Source organism: Bombina bombina, chromosome 1 (genome assembly GCF_027579735.1).
Source record: "Bombina bombina isolate aBomBom1 chromosome 1, aBomBom1.pri, whole genome shotgun sequence".
Lineage (NCBI taxonomy): Eukaryota > Metazoa > Chordata > Amphibia > Anura > Bombinatoridae > Bombina > Bombina bombina.
Window position 1 is genome coordinate 1,409,138,142 of NC_069499.1, and position 23,442 is coordinate 1,409,161,583.

The window sequence follows — 23,442 nt, forward strand, 5'->3', positions numbered from 1 at the left end:
AACACAGTCACAACAACTGCCACAGGTTGTTACCCTCCTCAAACATGACTTTGAAGCCTTTTGAGCCCTTCAGAGATGTCCTGTATCATGCAGAGGGAAGCTGAATGTCTCTGTCAGTATTTTTAGCTGAACAGAAAAGCACTAAAAAAGGCCCCTCCCACTCATATTACAACAGTGGAAAGCCTCAGGAACTGTTTCTAGGCAAAAATCAAGCCAGCCATGTGGAAAAAAACTAGGCCCCAATAAGTTTTGTCACCAAACATATATAAAAACGATTAACATGCCAGCAAACGTTTTATATTACACTTTTATAAGAGTATGTATCTCTGTTAATAAGCCTGATACCAGTCGCTATCACTGCATTTAAGGCTGAACTTACATTAATCCGGTATCAGCAGCCTTTTGCTAACAAATTCCATCCCTAGAAATATGTTAACTGCACATACCTTATTGCAGGAAAACCTGCCCGCTATTCCCCCTCTGAAGTTACCTCACTCCTCAAAATATGTGAGAACAGCAATGGATCTTAGTTACTTCTGCTAAGATCATAGAAATCACAGGCAGATTCTTCTTCTAATGCTGCCTGAGATGAAACAGTACACTCTGGTACCATTTAAAAATAACAAACTTTTGATTGAAGTTAAAAAACTAACTATAATACACCACTCTCCTCTTACTACGTCCATCTTTGTTGAGAGTTGCAAGAGAATGACTGGATATGGCAGTGAGGGGAGGAGCTATATAGCAGCTCTGCTGTGGGTGATCCTCTTGCAACTTCCTGTTGGGAAGGAGAATATCCCACAAGTAATGGATGATCCGTGGACTGGATACACTTAACAAGAGAAAATAGAATTGAAAAATTAGGAGAAGATGAGAAAGGAAACTCTGCAAGGTGTGTTATCTTTTGAGCAACCAAGCGCAAAGAATAATGTGCAATTGGTTATTACAAGTAGATGTATTTTAACCAAAGCATCTTAATGTGGCCAAACCATTTTTAGTACACCCTATACCTTTACTGGATAGTGCAGGGAGTGAAATTAGCAAACTCATTGCGCTTATATTATGATGAATTAAGTGTCTCGCTCAATCCATAATACCTCTGTAAAACTTAAAGCTATTTAAGGCCTGAATAAAACATTATTAATAACATAGCACAGATCTTTATAAAGAATTCCACTATTTGAGCATCATCGGCTTCGCGCTCGAGAGATCCAACATGAATATTACTGTGTGACTCCATAAAAGTCGTCTATATGAGGGATTTAGCGTGCCTGTCCGATCCAACATGCAGATGTAACAACAACCTAGACTTGAGCGATAAAAAATATCTTTGTACTTGTAACATATGGGCAAAAAAAGCACCAATGATTCTGCTTGATCAGCTCCCCTTTTAACCTAGGCCTTAGTGTTTAATGTCCCTTTCAGGCTCTCCCCTATTCCAGCCTTGAGTATACGTTTTTTATCTTCTATTCGCCATCTTGTTTGATTTGGTCACATGTTTTTGCAGCTGAAACCACAAACACCACAACTACACAAACGTATATAAAGAAAAATCAGACCATATCTAATTATTATTAATATTATTATTACTATCTTTTTGCTATGACACAATGTACGTTAGAGCCAATAAAAAATACATGGAATACTGGTACAAAAATTTATAAAAAGCACTAGACATTTATGTGCACCCTGGAAAAAAGGAGACTCTCGTCCAAAAAAGTATAGTCTAATTATCGTGAATCAAATTCAGACTGGCATTTGTACATGATAGAAAAAATCCAATTCAGAATCCTTATTAAAGATAGAAGCACACTTTAAACTTTTGGTGCTATTCTATCTTATGAGTTGTACATTCATATCACCCTTCATGTGAATGCAAAGTCTTCCCATATATTTAACATGGTAGCCATTAATTTAGCCAGTATGCAACGTTCAGTGCAGGGGGAATTTATGTGCTGTGACTGTAACCAAACCAGACTTCACATTAAAGTCAAAACTAAACTTTTTTCCTATTATTTACCAATCTCTTTGATTCAAAATAAACCAATATGCTTTAAACATAGTCCATTGAAATAAGGTGCAATAAAAAATCCTATAAAAAGAAAATATATTTTGTTGATATGGAGTACCATCGAGCTTTCAGACATATCTAGCCCCAAGGTATAACTAATATGATTTCCAATAATAAAAGGGGAATTATGTGTTTTGAATCTTTCCTGTCCCAAACTCACAATTTTTAAACTGCTGTTTTATAAAACAATACACCCTCATGTGATATGATTTCTACTATTTCAATATTAAATACACCCCTTAAACCATAAAATGTTGTGTTTTATTGTTCATTACTGAGAATGTTGCAGTTATCTGGATGAAAAAGGGTTAAACTTCCTGTTGTCCTAATTTCTTCTTCAAATTCAAGTGTCAATTTCTTATGGTGCAAAGGATTTTGGTTTGTATCCCTTGTTGGATCCTTCTGCAGCCAAATATTGAGGGGAGAGATTACATTGTTGATAGTCAGGGGGATATAATATCTTAGGATAAGGGGTAGGTTTGTGGCATAACCACAGATATTCACATCATTGAGTTACTGTAAAGAGACAAAACACACAGCAATTAAGAATAATTCTTTAGAAAGTTCTAATTTTAACTTTTAAATACATTTATGTTGTTACTAATGAATCTAACTAATTGCAAGAACAATCTCTCTTTGGGACTTCAGATCTGAAAGTAGAAGTCCAAAGTTTACTTACTGGAAATGCAATTAATTTGTGGATCTTCCCAAAAGCCATCAGTTTGACACCTGACAATAGGGGAATTACGTTGAATAAACCCATCCTGGCAACGGTAACCCACGACAGAGTTGATCTGGTATCGTATTTTTGGTCTGCCGTATGTAGTAGCATTAGCCACTTCTGGAGGGGCCCCACAGGAAACTAGAACAAAGAAGTGTTCTGATTATAGGACGGCATATGCAGATGGCTCCTATAGCATATATAACATTTCACAATCTGAATGTCTGAATTAATATGTTATCTTTGTTTCTTAGATCTATGAGTCATTTTCATGGTGTTTCTCTAGTACCAGTTTAATGCTACAATATTAAACTCTTTTAAGACCTTTCGCTGTATCACCCAAAATGTAAAATTAAAGGGAAATTTTCTCTTACCTAAACCCATTTTGCAGGTGTATGGAAGGTGGTAGTTACAGGGCACATCACTCCAGCGGCCACCATCATGCCACACCATAACAACACAGTTTTCCCCAGAGAGGAAATAGCTGTCTGGTTGACCATGGTTCCAACTTTCATAGAGCTAAGTATCAAAAAATTTAAAGAAACAAGAATACAATGAATGATTTAAAATATACACTGTAGCACTCAAATACTAACTCATAGCAGCAACACTAAATATACTCATCACATTGTGCATTTATTTGTTTGCAAGACCTGTACTTGCAATAATTTTGGTACTTTGAAATGTATCTAACAAAATACACTCTTCAGCCTAGCCCTTTAATCCAATTATGGAGTAACAGCCTAAGGACATGCAGTAAAAAATAACTGAATGACCAGATACGGTTACCATGACTCATTTTAGCTAGCAGGAGAGGTATATCACCATGGCGCAAGACAGAGGGCAAGTATTTTTGTAATATTGTGTTTTATGTATCTTATTGTTTTCTTATGCAAGTGCTGCTGTAATTCTGTTTCTTATTTGTTTAATTGGTTCCCACTTTTGTAAAAATGCTCAATATCTTTATATTTCTTTTTGCTACCTCTTGTCTCTATAACAAACTATTCAATTACTCCTTCTCGCTCTCCACCTGCACTGTTCATTAGCCCATCTCTCTTAAACTCACCTTACTTTTGTACTCATGGGGGCCGAATTATCAAGCTCTGAATGGAGCTTGATACCCCTGTTACCGCACGATTCTTCAGGCTCACCGGAAACAGCAGTTATGTAGTAGCGGTCTTAAAACAGCTGCTTCATAACTGGTCCACCTGCTCTGAGGCTGCGGACATTAATCCGCCCAATCCTATATGATCGGGCTGATTGACACTCCCTAGTGGCCGATTGGCCGCAAATCTGCAAGGGGCGGCATTGCACAAGCAGTTCACAAGAACTGCTTTGCAATGATAAATGCCGACAGCGTATGCTGTCTGCATTTATCGATGTGTGGCGGACATGATACGCTACATCGTATCATGTCCACTCGCACTTTCATAAATTGGCCCTGATACGGATACTGGGTTGCAGGGATTAAATCTCCACCCCCCTACTACCTTACACCCTCCTGTTTCTCAGAGGATTTGGGCTCCTGAGAGTGACCGCAATCTCCCGGACCTGTTGTTTCCTTTATTTTGTAATGTGAATTTTGTCAGAGAAGAGCTGATCTCTGACTGGGAAAACCCTTCTAGGCTGACCGAGCTCCTGGAACTGCTGGCCGGTCGCACCACAACGGATACCCACCTAACCCCTCTCAAGCTGGCTGGGCTGCTGGAACTTCCGGTCAGCCGCATCATGCCAGACACCCGCTAACCTTACCCTTGGTCGCTCCAGCGGCCCTTTGCCCCAGAGCTCCGCTCTTTTGGGGATTGATAGCCCCTAGGGAGGACAAGAGGTGGGAGACTTGCCGGAGGGGAGCACTTTTGTGAACCAGGGGTTTTGGACACCCCTATACCCTATCTTTTCCGGGCTGTAACTCCAGTCCAGTAATGAATCACGCCACTTTTTGGACTGTGGTATCTTGGGACCGAGAGCTTTCAAATGACACCCTGGAAGTGCCGCCACTCCCCCGGGATCACCCCAGAACCAGCACCTCTTTGTCCTAGGATTCTGTGGGACTGTGGCTGCTATGGCAGATGCCAGCTTGTCTGGAGGGACGGGAATGGCGGGAGATTCTAGCGTAAGATAAGACCCTTTGTTTGTGTATAAAAGGAGTGTGTGTTTCCTAATAAAGTCAGTTCTTGTTTCACCTGAATGCTAGTCTGTCTGGTTATTTTGGTGGGCTCCTGCTATAATCACTCTTCTCCGCTACATAGCGGAAGGTTCCAGGTGTTGGAAAGACCCTTTGGCGGAGCTACCCAGTCGGGGTAGCCGGGTTCCATCACATTGTTTGGCAGCGGTGGGATGCTTCCATCTAACTGAAACATTCAAACCACCAACTGAAGACTTCTTTGGATGGGGCAGTATGCTGGACTCCGAAAGGAATCGTTGAAAGATCTGCTGGAAGCTCAGGGGAAAACTGCCGGCCATAATTCTAAAGCAGCCATCATCAAGGAACTGATGGAGGATGATCTGGCTAGCGAGCCAGGTAGTGAGGCCGGTAGCAGCCAGAGCAGAGGACGGCCCAGCGAGGCCTCAACCCCAGAGACTACAATGTCGGACCTCCAGAGGGATATCCAGTGGCAGCTGGCCCTCTATGGGACTAACCCACCTGCAGAGATTATCACGCAGAGGGTCACGGAAGCCACCCGGGTCCACATGCTGGAGCTCCAGAAATCAATGGGGGGAGCCATGCCAGCTCCCCTGGAACCACCTCCCCGGCCAAGAAAGCTACCCCACAAGGCTTTTTGAGCCTTCAAAGATGGTGAGGAGGAGATTGACAGCTACCTCCAAATTTTTGAGACCCAGTGTGAACTGCAGGGTGTCTCCTCCACCGACCGAGTAACCGCATCCAACCTGGCTTATCAATATTTGGATGCCAGATGACAGACAACCCCTGAGCCCCTACCGGTGGCCTGGTCCACTTCCACCTCTGCCTGACCTCCGGTGCCTACTCAGTACCCCCAGACTCGGCCGGCACCTGTCTGCCCCTCCCGCCCCAGCTCATCCCAGGGGTGCCATGAGTGCGGATGGGCAGGTCACATAAGAAGAGAGTGCCCAGAGTGGAGGCCACTCAGTGGACCAGCATTCCTGTCAGGAGCTACCAAGCTGCAGCCCACTGCCTGTACACTGAGGACTCCACCAACTACACTGGCTGGGCTGAAGAAGATGTTGGGGTCCTGCATGAAATGCACCCCGCAACTGGCTACAATTGCTGTCATCATTGCCAGGACGTCTGGGTCAATGGGCAGGCGGCCCAGGGACTAAGGGACACTGGAGCTATAGTCACCCTGGTCCAACCCCACCTGGCCCCCACCTCCAGCCATACAGGCAGGATACTTGCAGTTGGGGTGGCTGAGGGTGCCATACTAAGGATCCCCACAACGGGATTGGGGTGTCGGGCCCCATGCTATAGAAGTAGTGGTCATGAGCCACTTGCCTGCTGAGGTCTTACTGGGAAATGACCTCGGACACCTTACCTTGGCTTTTGTGGGGGATAAACTCCAGGATGTTGCTGCAGTTATCACCCGCCAGCAAGCCAGATGCCAAGCCACCACATCTGATCTGGGGATCCATGTGAGACATTCCGGCCCGACTCCTACCTTACCCCAAAACTCTACCCTGACCCCTGCCTTGCCCCGACCTTCCCCTCCGACTCCAACCCTACCCCCTGAACCAACTCTCCTTGAGCGACCCAACCTTAGCCCCTTACTGAGACAGAATAGGTACTGACCCCCAGGGCCCTGGGGAGGAACGTTTCCAGTGGGACAGAGGGCTTCTGTACCGGATCTCCGAGAGGAGAAAAGCTTCGGTGCCAAAAACGTCAGCTGGTTGTACTGAAGAAGTTTCAGTCCAACCTGCTGCGGATAGGGCATGATATTCCACTAGCTGGACATTTAGAAAAAGTCCAGGACCCACCACCACCTGACCCAGACCTTCTTTTGGCCAGGGATTACAGTAGACATTGAGGACTACTGTAAAACTTGCCCAGTTTGTCAGAAGGTAGGGAAGACAGGAGACCAAACTTAAGCTCCCCTGAATCCCCTTCCCATTATTGACGAGCCCTTCAGTAGAGTAGCAGTAGACATAATTGGTCCTTTGGCCTGACCTAGACCCACTGGAAAGAAGTATATACTTACAGTGGTTGACTATGCTACCCCTTGGCCAATATCCAAGCGGAGACAGTGGCAGATGCAATGCTCCAGATATTCACCAGGGTAGGCTTCCCCCGGGAAGTGATCTCCGACCAGGGAACCCAATTCACTGCGGAGATCACCCGGCAGTTGTGGAGGCTATGCAGGATCAAACCCCTGCACAGTGCTTCATATCAGCCCCAAACTAATGGTCTATGTGAGCAGTTTAGCGGGACCTTAAAGCAGTTGCTTAGGACATTCTCGTCCACTCACAAGGACTGGGAGAGGTTCCTGCTGCACCTCCTCTTTGCATACAGAGAGGTGCCCCAGGAATCCACCGGTTTCTCCTCATTCAAATTAGTGTATGGTCGGAAGATAAGAGGACCCCTACACCTATTGAGAGCCCATTGGGAAGGGCCCACAGAAGAGGAAGGACCATCCATTGTGGAGTACATCCTCCAACTCAGGGACCAACTTAAAGACCTCGTCGACAGGGTGCGAGAGAACCGTCAGGTTGCTCAAAGAAAACAGAAACGGTTGTACGACCGGAATGCTCGTACTCGTACCTTGACAGTAGGGCAGAAGGTCTTAGCTCTGAAGCCTGTCAAAACAGACAAGCTACAGGCCTCCTGGCAGGGACCCTACCGGTGGTGGAACAGCTAATTGACACCATATACCTGGTACCTAAATGTTCAGATGACCGAGTCCACCGGACCTTTCATGTGAACATGTTAAAGGCATACCTGTAAAGGACCCAGGATGTGGCCGCTATCTGTGCTCCCACTGTGGAGGACTCTGAGAGTCTTCCCATGCCAGAACTCCCCAGGCAAAATGAGACCCCCCAAGGAGTAGCCGACATACCCCTAGATGAGATGTTAGAGACTGGACAGAGAGAGCAAGTCCAGCGACTCCTCAAAGACAGATGAGATATGTTCTCTACTGTCGCTGGGTACACCGCAGCGGCCATACACCAAGTGGAGACTCCGGGACAGGCCCCCCTACGACAGGCAGCCTACAGGGTCCCAGAGACAGTCAAGGACAGTATGCACCGTGAGCTCAGGGGAATGTTGAACCTAGGTGTAGTTTAACCGTCCAACAGTCCCTGGACCTCCCCGGTGGTTCTGGTACCCAAGAAGGACAGGACTACCCGGTTCTGCATTGACTACCGTAAGCTCAATGACAGAACCACAACTGACGCCTACCCTATGCCCCGAGTATGACCTATTAGACAGAGTCACCCACGGCTACTTTCTGACCCTTGACCTCTGCAAGGGATACTGGCAGATCCCTTTAGACCCTGAGTCTGTCCCCAAGTCTGCCTTCATCACCCCCTTCTCTCTGGTCTCTACCAGTTTAAGGTCATGCTGTTTGGGATGAAGAATGCTCCAGCTACCTTCCAAAGGATGGTGGATCGCCTTCTGGATGGCCTCCAGGAGTATACCTGGTGACATTGCCATCTATAGCGACACCTAAAAGGACCATTTGGTCCACCTAGGCGTCATTTTAGATTGCATCAGGGTCGCCGGTCTGATCCTGAAGTCAGACAAATGCACCATAGGACGCTTGGAGGTCCAGTACCTGGGCCACTGAGTGGGCTGTGGAAAGCAGCGGCCGGAGCTGGCCCCAATTGAGGCAGTGGTGAACTGGCCAACCCCCAAGGCCAAAACACAAATCCTACTGCCAGATTACGAGTTTTGTCGGTAAAGACTTGCGGTGCTAACGAGCCTTTTTTTTCCAGCGCTCACTTAAGCCAACGCTGGTATTACAAGTTTTCTGAATGGCTGCGTTAGCCTCAGAAAAGTGAGCGTTGAGCAAATTTCGCTCCACTTCTCACTGTAATACCAGTGTTGCTTACGGTAGCGGTAAGCTGGCTAAAACGTGCTTGTGCACTATTTCCCCATAGGAAACAATGGGGCTGAGCTGGCTGAAAAAAAAACACCTGCAAAAAAGCAGCGTCCGGCTTCTAACGCAGCCCCATTGTTTCCTATGGGGAAATGAATTTTATGTCTGCACCTAGCACCCTAACATGCACCCCGAGTCTAAACACCCCTAATCTTACACTTATTAACCCCTAATCCGCTGCCCCCGACATCGTCGCTACCTGCATTATACTATTAACCCCTAATCTGCCGCTCCAGACACCGCTGCCACCTCCATTAATTAATCTGCCCCCCAGCGTCGCTGCAACCTAGCTACACTTATTAACCCCTAATCTGCCAACCGGACATCGCCGCTACTTTAATAAATGTATTAACCCCTAAACAGCCGCACTCCCACCTCGCAAACACTAGTTAATTTTTAATAACCAACCCCTAATATGCCTGCCCTAACATCGCCGACACCTACTTACATTTATTAACCCCTAATCTGCCACCCCCAACGTCGCCGCTACTATAATAAAGTTGTTAACCCCTAAACCTAACACCCCCCTAATTTAAATATAATTTAAATACATCTAAATAAAATAACTACAATTAAATAAATTATTCCTATTTAAAACTAAATACTTACCTGTAAAATAAACCATAAGATAGCTACAATATAACGAATACTTACATTGTAGCTATCTTATGGTTTATATTTATTTTACAGGCAACTTTGTATTTATTTTAACAAGGTACAAAAGTTATTAAATAGTTATTAACTATTTAATAACTACCTAGTTAAAGTAAGTACAAAATTACCTGTAAAATAAATCCTAACCTAAGTTAGAATTACACCACACTATCATTAAATAAATTACTTAAACCACCTACAATTAATTACAATTAAATTCAATAAACTAAATTACGAAAAAAAATTAAAAAAAAATTACAGAAAATAAAAAATGACAAGAAGTTTAAACTAATTACACCTAATCTAAGCCCCCTAATAAATTAACCCCCCCCCCAAATAATAAAAAGCCCTACCCTATACTAAATTACAAATAGCCCTTAAAAGGGCCTTTTGCGGGGCATTGCCCCAAAGTAATCAGCTCTTTTACCTGTCAAAAAAAGAAAACAATACCCCCCAACATTACAACCCACCACCCACACACCCCTACTCTAAAACCCACCCAATACCCCCTTAAAAAACCTAACACTACCCCATCGAAGATCACCCTACCTTGAGCCGTCTTCACCCAGCCGGGCACCATTGGTCATCCGATCCGTCCAGAAGTCTTCATGCAATGGGCCAGAAGAGGACATCCAGACCGGCAGACATCTTCATCCTATCTGGGCAGAAGAGGACATCCAGACCGGGAGAAGGCTTCATCCAAGCGTCATCTTCTATCTTCATCCATCCGACGAGGAGCGACTCCATCTTGAAGACATCCGGCGCGGAGCATCCTTCCAGCACGACAAACTAACGACGAATGACGGTTCCTTTAAATGACGTCATCCAAGATGGCATCCCTCGAATTCCGATTGGCTGATAGGATTCTATCAGCCAATCGGAATTAAGGTAGGAAAAATCTGATTGGTTGATGCTATCAGCCAATCGGATTGAAGTTCAATCCGATTGGCTGATTGGATCAGCCAATAGAATGCGAGGTCAATTTGAGGGACGCCATCTTGGATGACGTCATTTAAAGGAACCGTCATTCGTCGTTAGTTCGTCGCGCTGGAAGGATTCTCTGCGCCGGATGTCTTCAAGATGGAGTCGCTCCTCGTCGGATGGATGAAGATAGAAGATGCCGCTTGGATGAAGCCTTCTCCCAGTCCGGATGTCCTCTTCTGCCCGGATAGGATGAAGACTTCTGCCGGTCTGGATGTCCTCTTCTGGCCCATCGGATGAAGACTTCTGGACGGATCGGATGACCAATGGTGCCCGGCTGGGTGAAGACGGCTTAAGGTAGGGTGATCTTCAATGGGGTAGTGTTAGGTTTTTTTAAGGGGGTATTGGGTGGGGGTGTGTGGGTTGTAATGTTGGGGGGGTATTGTATTCTTTTTTTTACATGTAAAAGAGCTAAAGAGCTGATTACTTTGGGGCAATGCCCCGCAAAAATTCCCTTTTAAGGGCTATTTGTAATTTAGTATAGGGTAGGGCTTTTTATTATTTGGGGGGGGGGTTAATTTATTAGGGGGCTTAGATTAGGTGTAATTAGTTTAAACTTCTTGTCATTTTTTTATTTTCTGTAATTTCTTTTTTTTTTCCGTAATTTAGTGTTTGTTTTTTTTCGTAATTTACTTTTTTGTATTTGATTGTAATTAATTTTAGGTAGTTTAGGTAATTTATTTAATGATAGTGTAGTGTTAGGTGTAATTGTAACTTAGGTTAAGATTTATTTTATAGGTAATTTTGTATTTATTTTAGCTAGATAGTTATTAAATAGTTAATAACTATTTGATAACTATTGTACCTAGTTAAAATAAATACAAAGTTGCCAGTAAAATAAATATAAATTATAAGATAGCTACAATGTAATTTATTAATTATGTTGTAGCTATCTTATGGTTTATTTTACAGGTAAGTATTTAGTTTTAAATAGGAATAATGTATTTAATTGTAGTTATTTTATTTAGATGTATTTCAATTATATTTAAATTAGGGGGGTGTTAGGGTTAGGGTTAGACTTAGGTTTATGGGTTAATAACTTTATTATAGTAGCGGCGACGTTGGGTGGGGGTGGCAGATTAGGGGTTAATAAATGTAAGTAGGTGTCGGCGATGTTAGGGCAGGCAGATTAGGGGTTATTAAAAATTAACTAGTGTTTGCGAGGCGGGAGTGCGGCGGTTTAGGGGTTAATACATTTATTAAAGTAGCGGCGATGTCCAGTCAGCAGATTAGGGGTTAATAAGTGTAGTTAGGTTGCGGCGACGTTGGAGGCGGCAGATTATAAGTTAATAACTATAATGTAGGTTGCGGCGATGTTAGGGGCAGCAGATTAGGGGCTCATAAGTATAATGTAGGTGGCAGCAATGTCTGGTCGGCAGATTAGGGGTTAAAAATATTTATTATAGTGTTTGCGATGTGGGGGGCCTCGGTTTAGGGGTTAATAGGTAGTTTATGGGTGTTAGTGTACTTTTTAGCACTTTAGTTAAGAGTTTTATGTTCCGGTGTTAGCCCATAAAACTCTTAACTACTGACTTTTAAATGCGGTAGAAGTCTTGACAGGAGAGGGTCTACCGCTCACTTCTTCCAAGACTTGTAATACAGGCGTTAGGCAAATCCCATAGAAAAGATAGGATACGCAATTGACGTAAGGGGATTTGCGGTAGCCTCGAGTCACGGAAGAAAATTGAGCGGTGAGCCTGTACCTGTCAGACTCGTAATACCAGCGTTACATAAAAAGCAGCGTTAGGATCCCTTAACGCTGCTTTTTAAGGCTAACACAAAATTCGTAATCTCGCCTCTAGTGTTTCTAGGAACCGCCAGATATTACCGTAAATTACAGTGCCATGGCAAAGTCCCTGACCGACTTAACATGTAAGCAACTCCCCCAACAGGTTCTGTGGTCCCCAGAATGTGAGACTGACTTCCAGAGCCTCAAGTCTGCCTTGATCTCTGCCCCTGTCTTAGCCACTCCTGACCCCACCAAACATTTTTGTGTCCACACAGATGCCTTCATGTTCAGGTTGTGAAAGCGCTCCCTAAAGAATCTACTGTTCAGGGATGCATACACTAACCTTTCTTTATACCAATTTCTCTGCTCCATTGCTATCCCCTTGAACCCCCTTATCATGTAAGCCTAAGAGCCCAGCTGTTTGAAGATCACCTTCTTTAGAGCTGACTACAACAGTGTAACTCTTGACAGGGCCCTCTACCCGTTTGATCCCTATAAGTGTTTCCTTGTATTCTGCCTATGTTTATAGCGCTGCGGGATCTGTTGGCACTCTACAAATAACCGATAATAATAATAATAATAATAATGTCACCAGTCTGTTGTAAACATCTGCTATCTTAAAACATTGGGAATGCTTTTGTTAATAAGATATAAGTTGTGAATAGAATTTCTGCAATGCACACATATAAGCACAAATGCTTCTATTAAAAGCATTGCTAAATTCATTTATTTAAACCTCTAACATGAGATTAAAATGAGCTAGTGCAGAAGCAGGTAAGCATGAAGGGTATATAGGGCCAAATAATCAAGCTCCGAATGGAGCTTGATGCCCCTGTTTCCACGCGAGCCTTCGGGCTCGCCGTAAACAGCAGTTATGAAACAGCAGTCTTAAGACCAATGCTCCATAACTGGTCCGCTGCCTCTGAGGCTGCAGTCTGCAATCCACCCGATCCTATACGATCGGGCTCATTGACACCTCCTGCTAGCGGCTGAGTGGCCGCAAATCTGTAGGGGTGGCATTGCACAAGCAGTTCTGGTGAACTGGTTGTGCAATGTTAAATGCCGGCAAAGTATGCTGTCGGCATTCAGCGATGTCTGTAGGACATGATACGCTACATGGGTGTACTGGGGGGTCTGATATGGAATTACATGGGTGCAGAGCTCTTCGGTTTCTTTCAAAGTCTGAAGTGGCCAAATAACTGGCATGATGATTACAGAGGGTGCCAGGAGACTCATCTGCTTTTATTATAGTGATGAGCCACATTATTTATTATTATTATTATTATTATTATTATTATGTGCCAACTGATTCTGCAGTGCTATACAGGAGTAGATCATTCCTTAGATCAGATTCATGTCCTTTGTGGCCCCTTTTTGTCCAGCTGTGAGCCAGACCAAGCCCTACACAAAATGCCCACTGTAGATGATCTGTCAACTACATACCTACATCTGACCTCATTTTAGCCTTGGTCCCACAGCACATCTGTGAGCCCTATACCCTCATTAGACCTCATATCAAACCTGGTCATGCAGCCCATCTATCAGCCTCATTTGACCTCATATCAGACCGTAGATCCTGCAGTTCCTCACCTTAGTATCTCCCAGGGCTGTTCAGTGTTCTGTCTTCCAAGTTCCAAGCACTCCATGCTAGAACCTTTCTATACTAGGAGGGTAAGACGAAGAGACAGCTGGTCCTAGGGCTCTTAATTGTCCTCCACAAAAATACTACACAATCTGTCGGTGACTTAGCACAGGTGGTAGGTGTGTGGGGGTCACACAATGCCCACCAAAAAAAATGACTTTAGGTACCAACCTTAACTTCATATTTTTCCATGAATGAGCAGTAAAGTTATCCACTTGACTGCTGACAAAATACAAATCTACAATTTTATTTTACAGAGCAGTGATCTGACCCTCCCTTGGTTACCAGTGGCACACACAGAGCAGAAATCAGAGGCGTAACTAGAAACCACAGGGCCCAGGTGCAAGAATCTAAGAAGGGCCCCCCAACCCCCAAAAAAGTGAATTTGATACATCTTTTTTTTTTTTTTTTTTTTTTACATTTAACACAGAAAAAAAAAATGTGAATCAGTTTACATGTCTGCAAAAGGAGGTACCCTGTGCCCACAGTCTGTGAGATGGTCTGACCCCCTATCACTGTATATAGTGACACTGTTTAACCCACCAGTACTATATATAGTGAGTCAGTGACACAGTCTGTAATCTGCCGGCATGATCCAGCCTTCCCGTACTGTATATAGTGGTACAGTATAGACTGACACTGTTTACCCCCCGCACCCCCCATGCTGCAGTAACAAGGTCTGTAATTTGCTGGTTCCACAAACATACACACACACACATACATGCATAAATACACACACAGTCACATACATACACACATACATACACATAAACACCAATGGGTAAAACAGAAACACTAACCCCTGTAGTCCGAGACACTAGTGAAGCATCATGTCACACTCACATGATATCAGTGCAGGCAGTAGCAGGTCAACGTTTTTTATTGTAAAAAAAATATATTATTTTTTTAAGCTGAGCTCCCACCCTTGGGGGCCCAGTCGCAATTGCGACCTATGCACCCCCTGTAGTTTCGCCCCTGGCAGAAATGTTACCCTAGTGGCTACAAATAACACAAAAAGCAGTGTTTTAAAACATCAATGACTGCTTAACACATAAGACATTTATTTATTTTACCCTCCTTAGCTGCCAGTAGCACAAAGTAGTGCATGTGCATTGCAATTTGTCACTACTTTATGGCCATGTTTGTAATACATAGAGGCATAAGGGACCTTTAAAATGTAGCTGCCACTCAGGGAACTGAGACATTTAAAGGGATAGTCAACACCAGAATTTTTTTTGTTTTAAAAGATAGATAATCCCTTTATTACCTATTCCTCAGTTTTGCACAACCAACACAGTTATATAAATACACTTTTTACCTCTGTGATTACCTTGTATCTAAGGATCTTCTGGCAGCCCCCTGATCACATGACATTTTATTTACTATCTATTGACTTACAATTTAGCCAATTAGTGCAGTGTCAGCCACAATTCACGGGCGTGAGTACAGTTATCTATATGGTTTACATAAACTAGCTCTCCCCTGTTCTGAAAAGCAAATAAAAAAGCATGTGATAAGAGGCGGCCTTCAAGTGCTTAGCAATTATCATATGAGCCTTCCTAGGTTTAGCTTTCAACTAAGAACACCAAAAGAACAAAGCAAAATTGGTGATAAAAGTAAAGTTTTTTGGACTTGGCTGTCCCTTTAAGTGTCCAGGACAGCCTGCTGAAATACTGGACTGTTTGATTTATTCCCTGAAAAACAAGCAGGAATGCATGCCACAAAAAAACATAATTTATGCTTACCTGATAAATTCCTTTCTTCTGTTGTGTGATCAGTCCACGGGTCATCATTACTTCTGGGATATAACTCCTCCCCAACAGGAAATGCAAGAGGATTCACCCAGCAGAGCTGCATATAGCTCCTCCCCTCTACGTCAGTCCCAGTCATTCGACCAAGAATCAACGAGAAAGGAGTAACCAAGGGTGAAGTGGTGACTGGAGTATAATTTAAAAGATATTTACCTGCCTTAAAACAGGGCGGGCCGTGGACTGATCACACAACAGAAGAAAGGAATTTATCAGGTAAGCATAAATTATGTTTTCTTCTGTTATGTGTGATCAGTCCACGGGTCATCATTACTTCTGGGATACCAATACCAAAGCAAAAGTACACGGATGACGGGAGGGATAGGCAGGCTCATTATACAGAAGGAACCACTGCCTGAAGAACCTTTCTCCCAAAAATAGCCTCCGAAGAAGCAAAAGTGTCAAATTTGTAAAATTTGGAAAAAGTATGAAGCGAAGACCAAGTTGCAGCCTTGCAAATCTGTTCAACAGAGGCCTCATTCTTAAAGGCCCAAGTGGAAGCCACAGCTCTAGTGGAGTGAGCTGTAATTCTTTCAGGAGGCTGCTGTCCAGCAGTCTCATAGGCTAAACGTATTATGCTACGAAGCCAAAAAGAGAGAGAGGTAGCAGAAGCTTTTTGACCTCTCCTCTGTCCAGAGTAAACGACAAACAAGGAAGAAGTTTGGCGAAAATCTTTAGTTGCCTGCAAGTAGAACTTGAGGGCACGAACTACATCCAGATTGTGTAAAAGACGTTCCTTCTTTGAAGAAGGATTTGGACACAAGGATGGGACAACAATCTCTTGATTGATGTTCCTGTTAGTGACTACCTTAGGTAAGAACCCAGGTTTAGTACGCAGAACTACCTTGTCTGAGTGAAAAATCAGATAAGGGGAATCACAATGTAAGGCTGATAACTCAGAGACTCTTCGAGCCGAGGAAATAGCCATCAAAAACAGAACTTTCCAAGATAACATTTTTATATCAATGGAATGAAGGGGTTCAAACGGAACACCCTGTAAGACGTTAAGAACTAAGTTTAAACTCCATGGTGGAGCAACAGCTTTAAACACAGGCTTGATCCTAGCTAAAGCCTGACAAAAGGACTGGACGTCTGGATTTTCTGACAGACGTCTGTGTAACAAGATGGACAGAGCTGAAATCTGTCCCTTTAATGAACTAGCTGATAAACCCTTTTCTAAACCTTCTTGTAGAAAAGACAATATCCTAGCGATCCTAACCTTACTCCAGGAGTAACCTTTGGATTCGCACCAGTATAGGTATTTCCGCCATATTTTATGGTAAATCCTTCTGGTAACAGGCTTCCTAGCCTGAATCAGGGTATCAATAACCGACTCAGAAAAACCACGTTTTGATAAAATCAAGCGTTCAATTTCCAAGCAGTCAGCTTCAGAGAAGTTAGATTTTGATGTTTGAATGGACCCTGTATCAGAAGGTCCTGTCTTAGAGGTAGAGACCAAGGCGGACAGGATGACATGTCCACTAGATCTGCATACCAAGTCCTGCGTGGCCAAGCAGGTGCTATTAGAATTACTGATGCTCTCTCCTGTTTGATTTTGGCAATCAATCGAGGAAGCAGCGGGAAGGGTGGAAACACATAAGCCATCCTGAAGTTCCAAGGTGCTGTCAAAGCATCTATCAGAACTGCTCCCGGATCCCTGGATCTGGACCCGTAGCGAGGAAGTTTGGCGTTCTGGCGAGACGCCATGAGATCTATCTCTGGTTTGCCCCAACGTCGAAGTATTTGGGCAAAGACCTCCGGATGAAGTTCCCACTCCCCCGGATGAAGAGTCTGGCGACTCAAGAAATCCGCCTCCCAGTTCTCCACTCCCGGGATGTGGATTGCTGACAGGTGGCAAGAGTGAGACTCTGCCCAGCGAATTATCTTTGATACTTCCATCATTGCTAGGGAGCTTCTTGTCCCTCCCTGATGGTTGATGTAAGCTACAGTCGTGATGTTGTCCGACTGAAACCTGATGAACCCCCGAGTTATTAACTGGGGCCAAGCCAGAAGGGCATTGAGAACTGCTCTCAATTCCAGAATGTTTATTGGAAGGAGACTCTCCTCCTGATTCCATAGTCCCTGAGCCTTCAGAGAATTCCAGACAGCGCCCCAACCTAGTAGGCTGGCGTCTGTTGTTACAATTGTCCAGTCTGGCCTGCTGAATGGCATCCCCCTGGACAGGTGTGGCCGATGAAGCCACCATAGAAGAGAATTTCTGGTCTCTTGATTCAGATTCAGAGCAGGGGACAAATCTGAGTAATCCCCATTCCACTGACTTAGCATGCATAATTGCAGCGGTCTGAGGTGTAGGCGTGCAAAAGGTACTATGTCCATTGCCGCTACCATTAAGCCGATCACCTCCATGCATTGAGCTACTGACGGGTGTTGAATGGAATGAAGGACGCGGCATGCATTTTGAAGTTTTGTTAACCTGTCTTCTGTCAGGTAAATCTTCATTTCTACAGAATCTATAAGAGTCCCCAAGAATGGAACTCTTGTGAGAGGAAAGAGAGAACTCTTCTTTTCGTTCACTTTCCATCCATGCGACCTTAGAAATGCCAGAACTAACTCTGTATGAGACTTGGCAGTTTGAAAGCTTGAAGCTTGTATTAGAATGTCGTCTAGGTACGGAGCTACCGAAATCCCTCGCGGTCTTAGTACCGCTAGAAGGGCACCCAGAACCTTTGTGAAGATTCTTGGAGCCGTAGCCAATCCGAATGGAAGAGCTACAAACTGGTAGTGCCTGTCTAAGAAGGCAAACCTTAGATACCGGTGATGATCTTTGTGGATCGGTATGTGAAGGTAAGCATCCTTTAAATCCACTGTGGTCATGTACTGACCCTCTTGGATCATGGGTAAGATTGTCCGAATAGTTTCCATTTTGAACGATGGAACTCTTAGGAATTTGTTTAGAGTCTTTAAATCTAAGATTGGCCTGAAAGTTCCCTCTTTTTTGGGAACCACAAACAGGTTTGAGTAGAACCCTTGTCCTTGTTCCGACCACGGAACCGGATGGATCACTCCCATTGTTAACAGATCTTGTACGCAGCGTAGAAACGCTTCTTTCTTTATCTGGTTTGTTGACAACCTTGACAGATGAAATCTCCCTCTTGGGGGAGATAATTTGAAGTCTAGAAGGTATCCCTGAGATATGATCTCTAGTGCCCAGGGATCCTGAACATCTCTTGCCCAGGCCTGGGCGAAGAGGGAGAGTCTGCCCCCTACTAGATCCGGTCCCGGATCGGGGGCTCTCGGTTCATGCTGTCTTTGGGGCAGCAGCAGGTTTCCTGGCCTGCTTGCTTTTGTTCCAGGACTGGTTAGGCTTCCAGCCTTGCCTGTAACGAGCAACAGCTCCTTCCTGTTTTGGTGCAGTGGAGGTTGATGCTGCTCCTGTTTTGAAATTCCGAAAGGGACGAAAATTAGACTGTCTAGCCTTAGCTTTGGCCTTGTCTTGAGGTAGGGCGTGGCCCTTACCTCCCGTAATGTCAGCGATAATTTCTTTCAAACCGGGCCCGAATAAGGACTGCCCCTTGAAAGGTATATTAAGTAATTTGGACTTAGAAGTAACATCAGCTGACCAGGATTTTAGCCACAGTGCCCTGCGTGCCTGTATGGCGAATCCTGAGTTCTTAGCCGTAAGTTTGGTTAAATGTACTACGGCCTCCGAAATGAAAGAATTAGCTAGTTTAAGGACTCTAAGCCTGTCCGTAATGTCGTCTAGCGTAGAGGAACTAAGGTTCTCTTCAAGCGACTCAATCCAAAATGCTGCCGCAGCCGTAATCGGCGCGATACATGCAAGGGGTTGTAATATAAAACCTTGTTGAACAAACATTTTCTTAAGGTAACCCTCTAATTTTTTATCCATTGGATCTGAGAAAGCACAGCTATCCTCCACCGGGATAGTGGTACGCTTAGCTAAAGTAGAAACTGCTCCCTCCACCTTGGGGACCGTTTGCCATAAGTCCCGAGTGGTGGCGTCTATTGGAAACATCTTTCTAAATATTGGAGGGGGTGAGAACGGCACACCGGGTCTATCCCACTCCTTAGTAACAATTTCAGTTAGTCTCTTAGGTATAGGAAAAACGTCAGTACTCGCCGGTACCGCAAAGTATTTATCCAACCTACACAGTTTCTCTGGTATTGCAACAGTGTTACAATCGTTGAGAGCTGCTAAGACCTCCCCTAGTAGTACACGGAGGTTCTCCAATTTAAATTTAAAATTTGAAATATCTGAGTCCAATCTGTTTGGATCAGAACCGTCACCCACAGAATGAAGCTCTCCGTCCTCATGCTCTGCGAGCTGTGACGCAGTATCAGACATGGCCCTAGCATTGTCAGCGCACTCTGTTCTCACCCCAGAGTGATCACGCTTGCCTCTTAGTTCAGGTAATTTAGACAAAACTTCAGTCATAACAGTAGCCATATCTTGTAATGTTATCTGTAATGGCCGCCCAGATGTACTAGGCGCCAAAATATCACGCACCTCCCGGGCGGGAGATGCAGGTACTGTCGCGTGAGGCGAGTTAGTCGGCATAACTCTCCCCTCGCTGTTTGGTGAAATTTGTTCACATTGTACAGATTGACTTTTATTTAAAGTAGCATCAATACAGTTAGTACATAAATTTCTATTGGGCTCCACCTTGGCATTGGAACAAATGACACAGATATCTTCCTCTGAGTCAGACATGTTTAACACACTAGCAAAAAAACTTACAACTTGGTTATAATCTTTTTTAGCAAAAAAACGCACTGTGCCTCAAAGAGGTACTAACGATTAAATGACAGTTGAAATAATGAACTGAAAAACAGTTATTGCATCAAACTTTAAAACAACACAACTTTTAGCAAAGGTTTGTTCCCATTAGTAAAAAACAACACTAATTAAATTTGTACATAAGAAAACAAAACAACGTTTTTTATACACAGTCACTATAAGAATTCTCACAGCTCTGCTGAGAGAATTTACCTCCCTTCAAAGAAGTTTGAAGACCCCTGAGATCTGTCAGAGATGAACCGGATCATGCAGGAAATATAAAAGTAGCTGACTGGAATTTTTTGATGCGTAGCAAAGAGCGCCAAAAACGGCCCCTCCCTCTCCCACACAGCAGTGAAGAGAAACGAAACTGTCACAATTAAAGCAAAAAACTGCCAAGTGGAAAATAATGCCCAAATATTTATTCACACAGTACCTCAGCAATGTAAACGATTCTACATTCCAGCAAAAACGTTTAACATGAGAATAGTTATTAAAAGGATTAGTGACCTTTAACACAGTAGTTCCGGTGAAATACCATCCCCAGAATACTGAAGTGTATACATACATGTCATTTTAACGGTATGGCAGGCTTTTCTCATCAATTCCATTCAGAAAATAAAAACTGCCACATACCTCAATGCAGATTCATCTGCCCGCTGTCCCCTGATCTGAAGCCTTTACCTCCCTCAGATGGTCGAGAACAGCAATATGATCTTAACGACTCCGGTTAAAATCATAGTAAAAAATCTCTGTCAGATTCTTCCTCAAACTCTGCCAGAGAAGTAATAACACGCTCCGGTGCTATTTTAAAATAACAAACTTTTGATTGAAGTCATAAAAACTAAGTATAATCACCATAGTCCTCTCACACATCCTATCTAGTCGTTGGGTGCAAGAGAATGACTGGGACTGACGTAGAGGGGAGGAGCTATATGCAGCTCTGCTGGGTGAATCCTCTTGCATTTCCTGTTGGGGAGGAGTTATATCCCAGAAGTAATGATGACCCGTGGACTGATCACACATAACAGAAGAAACAGCTGTACATTTAATTAAGCCCATCAGTGCTGGGGATGTAAAAAAAAAAAGAACAGTTAAAAAATATCAGGATGTCTGGTTCAATCTAAGATACAGTGTTCGCCATAGAAAATGTTACCAGCCGGGTGGCATTAAGAAGTATTCATGTGGGGGCAGTGTAATACTATGCAACATTATAAATACACTTAAGCTTTGCAAGGCACAAATTAATTGAATAATTCAGCATAAATTAATTTAATGATAATTTGTGCAACAAACATGGAAAAATTTTAATATTAGGTAATTTTAGCTTAATATTGGCTTACATTTTAGCCAGGTGGTCAGTACAATCAGCTGGGTTGTGGGATAATTATATAGTTCATGAGGAGAACACTGAGACACCTGTCAAACCTTACTCTGCCAGTGCCACCTACCCCTTGCTTGGTAGAGGTCCACATACCCTCAATGGCACATGTAGCATGTGATGCTTAGCAACTTGATTATTGAATTTGGGTAAATACTAATTTCAAATATTGTGCTTTATATTTTATGGATGTTGCAGATATCTCACCAGAGGGTTTCCATCTGACCATTGAAAGTCTCCTTCTATGGTCCGGTCATTAAGCCCAGTCCACTGGTACTCTCTGTATTTGTCTGTAAAGAAAATATAAGCAAATGGGTGATGCAAAAAATAGAAATACAAGAAGGCAACAATCAGTGCAATAAACAATGTTCCTATCTAATAAATACCTCTATTAAAAAAAAGAAAAGTATATATATATATATATATCAGGTAAAAAGAGTTTATATTCTGCGCCTTTCTTCTGCGGAGTATACAGTTGTGGGGCAAAAAACAGCCCCTATAACTAAGCACTTACTTCAGGCCACCTCAATCCGTATGAGGTAAGTGATCACCAGAGTATAGATGTTGTTCCAGGACCAATGTAGGTTGTCATCCGTAAGCTGATTAACTGATGTAGAAGTAACAATATATCCAATGTGCTATGAAGAACCGGGTTGAGTGCAGAATCTTCGCCACCCAGTCAGATGTCTCCAATGATATGTGAAAAGGAAACAGACAAAAGTGCCCAACAATAGTGAAGTATGCCTTTATTAATTAAAACATATACACATATATAAGCCTCAGATGTCAGCCCACTCACACTAAGCGACCTCAATCAATATGAGGTAAGTTAAAAACCAATAATAGGAGAACATCAAGTGGCGAATCAAATAATGCACCAGCCCAGCGAATAAATAAAAATCACTCAGTTGGTACCGTACTGCGTCCCTGACGCGTTTCGAAGTTGCCTTCTTCCTCAGAGGGATAGAAGTACGGAGATACTTACACATTTAGATCAAGAGTGATTTAAAAACCCGCGGCGTGTGACCACGGACGAAATTTCCGTCCACTGATTGGTTACACTAGCTCGCGGTTCATTGGATTAAACATCCTGATGCGTGATTGGTCTAAACAGGGTCATGTGACCATGTCATGAGACCCGATCGTCTGTACTATTCATACATTTAAGGTGGACCAATACCGCATCATACAAAACATAGCACAATTGGATAATAATAAATATATAGAAAATAAAAAGACCATAAATGAATAATGTGACCACTCTGTACCATATAGAAAAATATATAAAAAAAATAATTATATATATAGTAATAGTACCTAAAATATCACCATTATTATTGATGATATAGACAATATAAAAATTAATACATTGTAAAAACAACAACAATAATAATAAAAAATGATGATAATAACCAGTGTAATACATAATAATAAAAAGTAGATCTATAGATACATAAGCTAAAAGCTGTAAAAACATATACATCTCTGCACTTAAAATGTATATATACATATATATAAACACATAATTGTATGCACCTACACATATATATACATACACACACATACATCCATCAATCCAAATATATACAAACCAATATTAATCAACAGTATTGTACACATTTAAAAACTAG

The 23,442-nt window shown here is 43.1% G+C and overlaps 1 protein-coding gene across 1 annotated transcript in view; it reads right to left on the reverse strand.

Annotated features, from left to right (window-relative positions):
- Positions 1 to 1,563: 1,563 nt before the first annotated feature.
- BCAN (brevican) overlaps positions 1,564 to 23,442 on the reverse strand; it is a 169,086-nt gene continuing 147,207 nt past the window's right edge. The window contains exons 11-14 of the mRNA XM_053705241.1: positions 22,019 to 22,101; positions 3,167 to 3,311; positions 2,751 to 2,933; positions 1,564 to 2,587 (exon numbers count right to left, since the gene is read on the reverse strand). Coding sequence (XP_053561216.1) covers positions 2,577 to 2,587; positions 2,751 to 2,933; positions 3,167 to 3,311; positions 22,019 to 22,101 — 422 coding nt within the window. The 3' untranslated portion in view covers positions 1,564 to 2,576. The remainder of the gene's footprint in view (positions 2,588 to 2,750; positions 2,934 to 3,166; positions 3,312 to 22,018; positions 22,102 to 23,442) is intronic.